This window comes from Myotis brandtii, unplaced genomic scaffold (genome assembly GCF_000412655.1).
Source record: "Myotis brandtii unplaced genomic scaffold, ASM41265v1 scaffold953, whole genome shotgun sequence".
NCBI lineage: Eukaryota > Metazoa > Chordata > Mammalia > Chiroptera > Vespertilionidae > Myotis > Myotis brandtii.
This window is the reverse complement of record NW_005371933.1, coordinates 1,824,885-1,838,494: the sequence shown is the minus strand read 5'-3', so window position 1 is coordinate 1,838,494 and position 13,610 is coordinate 1,824,885. Positions and strand designations below refer to the sequence as shown.

Genomic DNA, 13,610 nt, shown 5'->3' with positions numbered 1-13,610 from the left:
ATCCGCCCTGCTCTGTGCATGACAGGGGGTGGCGCCCCAACTCCCCAATCGGCCCTGCTCTGAGCCCGATGCACCTAGGCACCTAGGGATTGGGCCTGCCCTCTGTCACCTGGGAGCAGGCCTAAGCCAGCAGGTGGTTATCTCCCGAAGACTGCGAGGGGTCCCAGACTGCAAGAGGGCACAGGCCGGGCTGAGGGCCCCCCCCCTCCCCCCGAGTGCACAAATTTTTGTGCACCGGGCCTCTAGTTTAATATAAAATATCCATCTTCTGGTATTGCGTAGCCACTATCACTCGCTTATTTACAAAGTGAGTATTTCTCCATAAAATATTTATGTCAAATAAAATAAGCATATTTTCAGTTCACATAAAATTATCACGAGTAGGTTTTTCTAAAAAGTCATCTACAAACTGTCTAGATATTAAATAATCCCATTTGTAGTCATTAATAAAACCAGAGAAATTTCATTTTGAAAATGTTTAACTTTTCTCAGGTTTTATCATCTGTAAAATAAGGAAGTTAGAGTAGATAATCTCTGATATCCATTCCAGAGTCAGCATTGTATATAGAATTCTAAAAAAAAACATTTAGAGGTAAATAATTTTTTTGGTAATAGTCATATTTTGCTCCTACACTTCATTTTCTTTAATGTCATCAATTTTCCACAGTATATAATCTTTTGGTTGTGAATATCATGATTTTGGCAGAACCTCTCTACCAAAACCTTCAGACTCTTGAGAATTTTCTTATATACCTTGGTAGAAATCGTTGTAATTGTAATGATTTACAGTGTCATTCAGATTTCCTTGGAAAGCCATTATAAGCAGAGTGCTTATTGGTACACACATTTGGTTTCAGGATTGGCCTTAGAACTTTCTAGTCATTTAAACTTGGCTAAGCTCCTTAGCCTCTCTAAATTTCTTTCTTCTTCTGTAAAAAAGGAGGTTCTAATTCTATCTACATGTCTCAGAGAGTTATTGCGACAACTAAATGAGGTGATAATACAGGCTTTGTAAATTATGCAGCAAATGTTTGCTCCTATATTCATTTTAAGGGGCAGGCTAAATTACTGTCAAAGGAAATTCAAAATACTGTGGCTTGAATAAGGTAGAACTTTATTTATCCTCAGGTCCAGGTTGACAGGGTAGCTCTGCTCCCTAATGTCATTTAAGGGCTGAAGATTCCTTCTACCCAGCCTGGCATAATATCCTCCTCTTTATGGTCAAGTCTGGTCACTGCCATTTTTTTGTCCCACTCTATAGTCAGTGGGGATGGGAGGAAGTCCAGAGCATGTTTCATTTAGATCAGTGAATTACAAGGTGCACATATCTCTCTTGCTCACCCATTGGTGAGAACAGGTAAAAGATGTAATAGAATCTGGGAAAAGTAGTCTTTTTTTTTTTTTCTGAGCAGTCATGCACATAATTAAAATATATTGTTCTGGAAAAAATGCTGGATTTTACTGGACAAATTCTGTCATAGCTGCTGCTAACTACTACCAGTACCATTGTTATTACCACAGAATTACATTAAACAACTGCAATTACATATACTAGGATGGGTGAAGGAAAAGTGGAGAGAGAAGAATTTTTTAAATATGGGATTCCTCCTGAACCTCCACTTCATGTGAGATGAAATGGAAAATGTGAGTGGTCCTGTGCTGAGTATGATTCACGTGTTTAAAACAAGTAAACTAATCACTTCATCTGGCGGTCAGCAAACTAATCTGGTCCAATATTCAAAGGTGCTGGTCATTTCTGAGGCACCTTCCTATGAGATTTTCAAATGTAATTTCATCTCTTCCTTACTTTTGCCTTATTACCTGATTCGAGAACTTAACATATAGGCAAGATTCAACTACCACCGTAGTATTATATTGGTATGTATTTGAAAAACTTCTGTTACCCAGCTGTTTAACTCAGTGCCTTGCTCACTGGTAGTAGCCTATCAGGCGGAGAGTCTTCCAGTTAAGAAATTTATTGACATCAGGTAGGTTACAGAAAACTGATGTTATAGTCTTGAGATAGTATACATCTCTGTTCAAAGAAATGGAGAAAAACTGTCAAGGTGTCTTTTATGACTGTTTATTTCATATTTTTATAAGGTACTAAAGGAGTTTTTATTTTGAAGCAAATAGGTCATTTTTTATCTAGGAGAAATTTAGTAATTTCCCGCCATAGTAGGTATACTTTATTTTAAGCAATCCCAAACAGTTTTTACTGCCGGAACCGGTTTGGCTCAGTGGATAGAGCGTCGGCCTGCGGACTGAAGGGTCCCGGGTTCGATTCCGGTCAAGGGCATGTACCTTGGTTGCGGGCACATCCCCAGTGGGAGATGTGCAGGAGGCAGCTGATCGATGTTTCTCTCTCATCGATGTTTCTAGCTCTCTATCTCTCTCCCTTCCTCTCTGTAAAAAATCAATAAAAATATATTTAAAAAAAATAAGTTTTTACTAAAAATAAATTAGGATAAATGCACTTAGACTAATTATTGTTCACAGAAATAATAATCACATTGGAATGATAAATGAGAGCATAGGACATGGCAAAATCTATTCTGTGATCATGAGGGGAACCTTTCCTTGTATTGTTTTATACATGGTGGAACTCTTAGAGGTAGTAAATAGTGGTACATAAAAGATCCTCAGTAATTGCTCCTATATTTCTAATTCTAGGAGAAATATTCGCCCAATTAGGTAAAAGTCATGAGAGTTGTAGTTCTTAGTTCAATAGAAGAAATACAGCATTATAAAATTTTACAAGATTAGTTTCTTATTGCTGAAGAAATAGTACAAATATGAAATAGAAATAGTACAAATATGAGAACAGTGTCTTTTTGTTTTAGCATTTAATCTGGATTATTTGAATTCTGGAGTCCTTTATACACTTTACAGCTATATCTTTGTGTCAATAGTTGTTATTCTGCCTTGCAGGAGCTGGAAATAATGTTGACTGGATATGTCTTGTCTGGTATTAAAAATGATTAATGTGAGCTTGAGATCTAAGCTGCCTAAAAGGTTATATATAACTTTCAGGCACATTCTGATAGAGTGCTAGATGGTAAGAGAGAAAATGTCATTGATATGCTCCTGGACAAATAGTCTGGAATTTTTTATTTTGACATTTTTCATAATTAAAAGCAAAATATTGTTTTTGGGATCCATAGAAAACATATGTTAGAAATTGCACATAAAAGGTTAGAGTTGAGGTTTTGAGTTTATAGGCTTAAAATGTGAAACTCTTTTCTATAGTATGACACAATTAATAGTCAGCTTCCTCTTTCTAACCAGTTAAGGAAAGGATATCCTGCATTTCAGTTCTTTGCAAAGCAGCGGGGAGCTGATCCAAATTAACCTTGGATGGCGAAGTCACACATATACTCTTGGCCAACACATACAATTTAGTGATTCATTTTGGTAGTTGATGGTCCTTTATATTTACAAGCAGAAAAAGAGATATTTCTTACTATGGGTCCAAGCCTAGAAGTCTCTGCCATGATTCTCTCTACTGAAGTCTTCTACATAGGGACTTAACTTCCCAGAGACTTGGGAGTTATAATTATTTGAGTGCTTATGGACCGTTTTGAAAAGCTGATGAAAACTATAGGCATTTTGCCCTGCAACATACCTGTGTACAGTTTCAAGAAGGGTACATATTTATTGACCTCTTGAAGGCCATCCTTCTAGAGTTTAATGAATGCCAGGTTAAATACCTAGGCCCTAATGTGAATCTTAGTCAAGGGAAAGTAACTTAATGGGGACCTGTGGGATAACTATAGCTGTGTTAGCTCAAATGATCTTTTGTTTTTGTTAATCCTCGCCCGAGGATATGTTTTTCATTGCTTTTCAGAGAGAGTGGAAGGGAGAGGGAGAGAGACACATCTACTGGTTGCCTCATGCACCCTGGGTTGTGGGGTAGGGAGTGAACCCCATAACCCAGGTACTTGCTCTTGAACAGGAATTGAGCCCATGACCCTTTGGTTTGCGGGCTGATGTTCTAACCACTGAGAAACACCTGCCAGGGCTGATCTTTTTTTAAAAAAAAATTCTGTTAAGATCTTAACACTGTACTTCTTTGGACATATAACATTTCTAACTTATTATTTTTCCTTTAGCTAACATTTAACCTTTAAAAAAAATCCTATTTATTCTTATGTTGAAGTCCTAGTGTTGTTTTTTATCGTGTTCTTTTAAAAAGTAGCTTTTTGTGTGAAATGTAGCAAACATACTGAAAAGTTAATAAAACATAAACACACACAGTTTAATAAATAATTTTAAAGTATAACTGTTAACCAGGTCATGAAGTAAAGCATTGCTAGCCCTCCAGCAAGCTACTTACCTAGCTTCCCAAGCACAACACCCTCCTACCTGATAGAAGTAGCCACTAACCTGACTAGAAAGGTAGTTATTTCCTTGTTTTTTATACTTTTACTACCCATCTATTTACCCCTAAAATTTCTTAGTTCCTGTCTGTTTTAGAAAGTTTTATGTATGAACACTTATTGTATGTATTGTTTTGTTTCCTTTGCTTCTGTTTCTCAACATTATGCTTGTGTGTTAACCATATTATTGTTACGGTACTTCATTTATTTTCATATTGTACTAGAGGCCCGGTGCACAAAATTCGTGCCCGGCCTGCACCCTCTCCAATCTGGGACCCCTCGGGGGATGTCCAACTGCTGGTTTAGGCCCGATCCGGCAGTCGGACATCCCTCTCACAAGCCAGGACTGCTGGCTCCCAACCGCTCACCTGCCTGCCTTCCTGATTGCCCCTACCTCCTTCTGCCTGCCAGCCTGATCACCCCCTAACCACTCCCCTGCCAGCCTGATCGACGCCTAACTACCCCCCTGCCGGCCTGATCACCCCCAACTGCCCTCCACTGCCGGCCCAGTCACCCCTAACTGCCCTCCCATGCTGACCTTGTCGTCCCAAATTGCCATCCCCTGCCGGCCTGGTACCCCCCAACTGCCCTCCCTCCCTTGCAGGCCCGGTCATCCCCAAATGCCCTCTCCTGCCTGCCCAGTCACCCCCAACTTCCCTCACCTGCTGGCCTGGTTGCCCCTAACTGCCCTCCCCTGCCAGCCGTCTTGTGGTGGCCATCTTTTGACCACATGGGGGTGGCCATCTTTGTGTGAGGGTGTGATGGTCCATTTGCATATTACCTCTTTATTATATAGGATTATATTCCATTTTATGACTGCACCATAATACATTTGATACAGTTTGATCAAAGTTTTCATGATATTGCCAAGGAACTTTTTATTTTCTTATCTGCATAGGACCAGTTTTCTCTCCATTAATAGGGAAGTCAAATAATAGTAAAGTCAAATATTAGCTAGTAAATTTATTACATGTAAATTATTTGAAAATTTAAATGGGGACTAAAATCAGTAATCAGGTTTTCTTATTACCTGTTGTGTCTCTTTCAAAAACTCCAGTCTATAGTATAGTATACTTTTCTACTAAATATTTTATATCTACTATATGCTGGCCATCAGAAAAGTTAATTAAAATATACAGCAACTATTTGAGTATTTTCTGTGTGCCAGAACGACCGGTCACTATGACGCACACTGACCACCAGGGGGCAGACACTCAATGCAGGAGCTGCCCCAGTGGTCATTGCGCTCCCACAGGAGGAGTGCCACTCAGCCAGAAGCCGGGCTCAAAGCTGGTGAGCACAGCAGTGGTGGCGGAAACCTCTCCCACCTCCACGACAGCGCTAAGGATGTCCAGCCTAAGCCATCAGTCAGACATCCCCTGAGGGCTCCCGGACTGTGAGAGGGTGCAGGCTGGGCTGAGGGGACCCTCTCCCCAACCCCAATGCAAGAATTTTGTGCACTGGGCCTCCGGTTGTTTAATAACATGCTATTTAGCCTCCAAGTGTTTGAATTGTTTTGATTGTTTTTACTGTAGTTTATTTCTAATATTATGCCATTGTGATCTGGGAAGATGCTTGATATGATTTTAATCTTGAATTTGAAGAGACTTTACTGAAAATGTCCCATGTGCACTTGAGAAGAACACATATTCTGTAGCTTTGGGGTGAAATGTTCTAAAGATGTCGATTAAGTCTATCTGATTTAGTAAGTCGTTTAGGATTGCTATTTCTTTGCTGATTTTTAAAAAAATATATTTTATTGATTTTTTTACAGAGAGGAAGGGAGAGGGATAGAGAGTTAGAAACATTGATGAGAGAGAAACATCAATCAACTGCCTCCTGCACACTTCCTACTGGGGATGTGCCCACAACCAAGTTACATGCCCTTGACCAGAATTGAACCTGGGACCCTTTGGTCCACAGGCTGACACTCTATCCACTGAGCCAAACCGGTTAGGGCTCTTTGCTGATTTTTTGTCTAGAGGATTTATCCAGTGATGTCAAGGAGTATTAAAATCCCCTACTATGATTATGTTGCTGTCGGTCTCTCCCTTGATATCTTCTAGAAGTTTTTTTATGTATTTGGGTGCTTCTGCATCGGGTGCCTATATATTTATCAGAGTTATATCCTCTTACTGTATCCATCCCTTTAGTATTATGAAATGGCCTTCCTTCTCTTGTTATGGCCTTCACGTTGAAGAAAGTTAGCATTTTTTAGTTAGGAAACTGCCAGAAACTTAAATTAGTAAAACTAAAAATAGAATTGGTGTCTTCATATTCTCATTCTTCTGGATCAATATAGAAGATTCATGGGAAACCATAACTTTAATTTGTTATGTGTTTTGTTTTTGCCATAGGCATTGCTGGAAACCTTATTTGGTGTAAAAGTGATTATAACAGGGGATGCATTTGTTCCTGGAGAAAGAAGTGTTATTATCATGAATCATCGGACAAGAATGGACTGGATGTTCCTGTGGAATTGTTTGATGAGATACAGCTACCTCAGGTTGGAGAAGGTGTGCCTCAAAGCCAGTCTCAAAAGTGTTCCTGGATTCGGTAGGTTATTCACAAATTAAGTTGTTCATTTTATATGGGATGGATGTACCCACCTAAAAAAGAATAACTTACTGAATAAACTCCATTGATGCATTAAAGCCATTCCCATTTTTTCTTAGTGGATCATAACAGATTACTTTATTTGAATCTCTTTTTGAAACATTTTATGTAGAAAGAGATAATAAAATTGTTTTCAAGAAAGTAGATATGGTCCAGAGGGACCAACAGTAACTTTTTTAATTTTTAAAACCTCACTTTAGGACATATTTGATTTTTAGAGAGAGAGAGAGAGAGAGAGAGAGATTGATTCATTGCCTCCTGTATATGCCCAGACCAGGGATCGAACCACCAACCTTTGAGTGTCTGGAACAACAAGCCACACCAGCCAGAATGATAGTTCAGTAACTTTTTATTGCATGTCATGCTTGTGGTAATTTAGGCCAGAAACTGGCTTGTGCTGATGAGGTAAATGCAAATTGAATACCCATTGATTTTAAGCATTATATGAAGTACTGGTATTTTCTTTTTATATATTTATTTTTCAATTACAGTTGACATACAATATTACTAGTTTCAGGTGTATAACATAGTGATTAGACACTTATATAACTTATGAAGTGATTGCCCTGATGAGTTCTGCGCAGGGCTTGGGCGGGGCGGGCTCAACAGGGCGGGCGGAGGGAGCCGTTATGGTGCCCTCAGTCCTGTTCCCAGAGGCTCTGCTTCTCAGAACCCCCGGAACCGCTGCAAACCTCGGAGGGAAAGCTGCCTTCCAACTGATGCCAGACACTCCCGCTTCTCCCGTTTGGGTCCGAGTCCCCAGCGATTCGCCCGTATCTGGAGCTCAGAGTCTGAGACTCCCCCCTGACCGAAAACGACAACCGCGCTCTCAGCCACCAGCCCGCTTTGCGCGCGCACCTCCGCACCTGAGTTTTTTCCACACTGCGCCTCCTCTGAGCCTCGGTGTGCTGTTATTTTTCCTTCTAGTTGAAGAGTCTCTCCTCAGCCAGCCTTCCTGCGGTTCTGGGTGATGTCCGTTCCGTCTTTTAGTTGTATTTTTGAAGTGGTTGTTTGCGGCAGCAGTCTGCGGTGTTTACCTATGCCGCCATCTTCTATTACAATACTATTGACTATATTCCCTATGCTGTACGTTATAGCCCTGTGCCTGAATTTGTTTCTGTATTGTTGTTCATTTATTTTTTAGATTCCACATATTAGTGAAATTGTATGGTATTTTCTTTTTCACATAGCCTCTAGGTCAGCCGTGGGCAAACTACGGCCCTTGGGCCGGATCCGGCCCGTTTGAAATGAATAAAACTAAAAAAAAAAAAAAGACCGTACCCTTTTATGTAATGATGTTTACTTTGAATTTATATTAGTTCACACAAACACTCCATCCATGCTTTTGTTCCGGCCCTCCGGTCCAGTTTAAGAACCCATTGTGGCCCTCGAGTCAAAAAGTTTGCCCACCCCTGCTCTAGGTCCATCCATTTTGTCACAAATTACATTCTTTTTTATGGTTGATTCATATTCCTATATATATGTACCACCTCTTCTTTATCCATTCATCTATAGATGGACACTCAGGTTGTGTCCATATTTTGACTATTGCAAATAATGCTGCATATATCTTTTCAATTAGTGTTTTAAATTTCTTTGGACAAATACCTAGCAGTAGAATTGCTGGGTCATATGGTAGTCTATTTCTAACTTATACAATAGCCAAAACATGTAAACATCTTAATTGTGAATTGATAGATGAATGGATAAGTAAAAGTGGTATATAGGATATATTTAGCCATAGAAAATATCCTCACAATATAGGGTATTATTTAGCCATAAAAAATAGTTAAATCCTGCCATTTGTGACAATATGGATAGACATAGAGGGCGTTAGGGAAGTCAGTCAGAGAGAAACAAATACATATGATCTTATATGTGGAGTTAAACAAAAAAACACTATAGTAAACTCATAGATGCAGAGAACATATTGGTGGTTGCCAGAGGCCAGGGGTTAAAGGGTAGGCAAAATGGGTGAAAGTGGTAAAAAAGCACAAACTTCTAGTCATAATAAAGGACTGGGAATAATGTACAGCATGGTGACTACAATTGATAATGCCATACTCTATACTTGAAAATTACTGAGCTAGTGGATCTTACACATTTTCATTATAAGAAAAGAAAAAAATTTGTAACTGTGTGGTGTGATGATAGATGTTAACTAGACATATTGTGGTGATAATTTCACTATATACCAGTGATTTTTCAGCCAGTGTGCTGCAAGAATGTTTAAAACATGCAGTACCTGATTATTTAGTCAGGGACATTGACCTCTTTTTCCTTAGATTGGCAAATAAAAAAATGACAACACAATAGCTGTCTGGTGTGAATGAACCAAAATTATTCCTATTTTTTGTCAGATCGGCAAAAAATGTATTTTTTGGTGTGCTGCAGGATTTTAGTAATTAGTTTATGTGTGCCATGAGATGAAAAAGCTTGAAAATCACTGCTATATACACATACGGAGTAGGCAAAAGGAGGTTTATAATATGAAACAGAATTTTTTTTACATTATTTTCCATACAACCAACTATAAACCTACTTTTGCCCACCCGTATATGGAATTATTTTGTCATATACCTGAAATTAATACCACAACAAATTACATCTCAATTTTTAAGAAGTTGTACTGCTTTATTGGATAGTTGTGAGGATTAAATTAAACGCCAATAGAGTATTATTTGTTGCTGCCTTTTTTTTTTTCTATAGTTCCATCTGGAACATTCACTTCTTGCCTTACAGAGATTCATATTAGACCTCTGATTTTTCCAGTGCCACACAGACCCATATTCTCTTTTCCTGATCACTTCATCTTTATTTCCACCTACTCTGCACTGCTATAGCCATTTTTATCATTGCAAACCTGTCTCTCCTCTTGCCTGTGTTCCTATGTAAGTCTGTCATTCTTAGCTTTTCCATTTCCCTATTTTCTTTTCTCACATGAGTTATAAGCTTCTTGCATATTGTATCTTACATATTGTACGCTATTAAATATTTGCAGACTTAATAGGATTTCATGAAAATGCAAACTATTAATGAGAACAGATTTTGGATTGGAGAGAAACAAGATTTTAGTATTTCTATAGTGACTAGAGCAAAGTAAATTAAGCAGGGCAAAGTGTAGGCAACAAACCCAAAACAAAACTCATTTGCAAATGAGAGTATTACAGTTGGAATTTGCAGGAGGAAATGAAAGAAAGGGAAAAGAATGAATGCATCTTAGTGGGCACAGCTATATCTGGTTTCAGACTATGCTAGATTTAGCTTGTTGACAATTTGGCATGACTTTAGGGAGTATTTAATATAGCTATTTATAATTATTTTTAAACAAATGTTTGCTTACCAGATGTCTGGAATATAATGACTAAAGGAAAATAATATTTTGTATCTATAGTGCCAGGTTGAAGAATGTGGGAGTTTGGAATTTGAAAGTTCTTTTCTTAAAGTATAAAAGTAACAGACTTATGCAGAAAGCCAGGAAAGAAATCATTAAGAGTGTTTAGATTCTAGGTCAAGTTACAAAGAGTTCGGGTAAGTTAACGAAACTGTTTAGAGTTTGCTAAGATATATGCAATTAGATTTTAAGAAAAAATGTCCTATGGTTAGATGTCTACTGTTTCTAATGGTGATGCACACATAGATTCTAATGTTTAACCAACTTTGAAACCACTTAGCAAAATCTAATGAAATGAAAAATTAAACCCAAAGGTGGCATGAAAAGTCCATTTGCTTGGTGAGTTTGTACCAGGAAATGCATGTAACATTTGTGCCCACCCAGCTCATGCTTCTTGGTTTTTCTGGATTATTAATTAATCACACTAGAGTAACAGAAGAGTTTGAGGCTTTTAGAAAGCATAAAGTGGTAAAGAGATTGTGATTTAAAAAGTGGCCACATCATGTATTAAACTAAACATCTCCCTGACAAAGTAAATTGTTGTGTAACTCAATTCTAAAACTGCAACATAATGTAATGGTGAAAGCTAGGAAAGTCATCAACTCTGAAATATATCTAGGGTGTTTGGAATGAGATCAGGGAGAAGTCAGAAGCGACAGGTTGGCCTCTGCGAATCTCATTTTTTTAAAGGCATCCAGAGCCTGTGAGTGTGTGCATGTTGAGAAGGTCCTGTTGTGTTTGCTTTAGCAGGATATTTTAAACTGGGTAGGAGGCTATTCATAAGTTCAGTCTGCTAAAATATTAAAAACTTCCTGGTCAAATTTGACTTACAGAAATAACTGAAAATTTATTTTAAATGCCTTTGGTGTTTTATAAGCATTTCTCTTTTTAAAGATCATGAGTAAAAAACCAGTTGGTTCAGATCTGTTGTATACTTTGCCAGGGCACTGGAGAAACAATGATAGAGCATCTTGCTATTAAACATGAAAATGCTGCAACACAGGGACCATATGCTGACTGGAAAGATAATCCATTTTGTGTGGTCAAATTTGCAGTTTTAACTGTATTTCATGAATGTATTCATAAGTGTTAGTAATGTATAAATTTAAAGATGTCATTGCTCATTTAAGAAGTACTAAATTTATTGAAGCACCTTAAATTTATTATTTATCATGTATCAAGTACAAAGAATGAATGTTTCTCTATTTGAGATATTTACAGTTCATAATACCGGACTTTATCTCCCATGAGAAATAAAACTCTCCCACTTCTACCCAGCTTCCTCCTACTTAAAATGGATATTCATTAAAACTAGAACTATCTTTAAGCTATGAAGGTCTTTGACTTCACCCAATTTTGTGGACCCTTTTATTTTTTTTAATTAAATATTTATTGTTCAGATTACAGTTGTTCCTCTTTTTCCCCCGCCATAGCTCCCCTCCACCCGGTTCCCACCCCACCCTCTACTTTCTTCCCGCATCTCCCATTCCCCTTTCCCCCCCAAGAATAGTCAGTCCATTCCCTTTCTATGTCCCTGATTCTATTATATTCACCAGTTTATTCTGTTCATCAGATTATTTATTCACTTGATTTTTAGATTCACTTGTTGATAGATGTGTATTTGTTGTTCATAATTTGTATCTTTACCTTTTTCTTCTTCCTCTTCTTAAAGAATACCTTTCAGCATTTCATATAATGCTGGTTTGGTGGTGATGAACTCCTTTAGCTTTTCCTTATCTGTGAAGCTCTTTATCTGACCTTCAATTCTGAATGATAGCTTTGCTGGATAAAGTAATCTTGGTTGTAGGTTCTTGGTATTCATCACTTTGAATATTTCTTGCCACTCCCTTCTGGCCTGCATAGTTTCTGTTGAGAAATCAGCTGACAGTCGTATGGGTACGTCCTTGTAGGTAACTGACTGTTTTTCTCTTGCTGCTTTTAAGATTCTCTCTTTGAAAAGCTGGCACTGGAATCGGGAGCGGGAGTGGCTGCCCCCGCTCGGGTGGTGAGGCGGTGGGTGTCCAACCGCAGACGACCCCAGGGATGGGCCAGTGGCTGTGAGTCTGTGGACTCCAGCCTGGGGGGCCTTTCTCGGTCCAGCACGGTGGCCAGCCTCGACACAGACTCCACCAAAAGCTCAGGACAAAGCAACAACAACTCAGACATCTGTGCGGAATTCCGAATAAGATACGTTGGTGCCATTGAGAAACTGAAACTCTCTGAGGGAAAAAGTCTGGAAGGGCCACTGGACCTGATAAATTATATAGATGTTGCCCAGCAAGATGGGAAGCTGCCTTTCGTTCCCCTGGAGGAAGAAGTGATTATGGGCGTTTCCAAGTACGGCATCAAAGTATCCACACCCGCTCAGTATGATGTGCTGCACAGGCACGCCCTCTACCTGATCATCCAGATGGTGTGCTAAGACGACGGCCTGGGGGCGGGGAAAAGCCTGCTGGCGCTGAAGACCACCAATGCCAGCAACGAGGAGGTCAGCCTGTGGGTGTACCAGTGCAGCAGCCTGGAACAAGCACAGGCCATCTGCAAAGTCCTGTCCACCGCTTTTGACTCCGTGCTGATGGCTGAGAAGGCGTGAGTCTGCCACAAGCGGATCGGCGTCGCGGGAGGAAGGTTCGGCTGTTTTCTAAACTGGTTTTCAATCTGCAATGCTGAACTAGCATGAAAGTATGAAGTGACCCCTTGTTCTAGATGTTCTGGGAAGAAAATGCAACGTATAAAACATCGGCCATTTGTTTTTCTATTAAAATTTGTCTTATTAGAAAAAAAAAAGATTCTCTGTTTGTCTTTTGCTCTTGGCATTTTAATTATGATGAGTCTTGGTGTGGTCCTCTTTGGATTCCTTTTGTTTGGGGTTCTCTGTACTTCCTGGACTTGTAAGTCTATTTCTCTGACCAGGTAGGAGAAGTTTTCTGTCATTATTTATTCAAATAGGTTTTCAATATCTTGCTCTCTCTCTTCTTCTGGCACCCCCATAATTTGGATGTTGGTATGCTTGAAGTTGTCCCAAAGGCTCCTTACACTTTCTTCATATTTTTGGATTCTTTTTTCTTTTTGTTTTTTTGGTTGGGTGTTTTTTGCTTCTTCGTATTTCAAATCTTTGACTTGATTCTTGTGATCCTCTAGTCTGCTGTTGGAACTCTGCATAATATTCTTTATTTCAGTCAGTGTATGCTTAATTTCTAGTTGGTCCTTTTTCATAACCT

General features: G+C 39.0%; 1 protein-coding gene across 2 annotated transcripts in view; it reads left to right on the top strand.

Annotated features, from left to right (window-relative positions):
- Positions 1-13,610, top strand: part of LCLAT1 (lysocardiolipin acyltransferase 1) — an 82,755-nt gene that overhangs the window by 5,908 nt on the left and 63,237 nt on the right. The window contains exons 1-2 of one of the 2 annotated variants that reach the window (XM_014533203.1): positions 4,313-4,398; positions 6,737-6,935. In XM_014533203.1, coding sequence (XP_014388689.1) covers positions 6,818-6,935 — 118 coding nt within the window. In that variant the 5' untranslated portion in view covers positions 4,313-4,398; positions 6,737-6,817. Of the gene's footprint in view, positions 1-4,312; positions 4,399-6,736; positions 6,936-13,610 lie in introns of those variants that run through there. The other variant, XM_014533202.1, reaches the window with a different exon arrangement.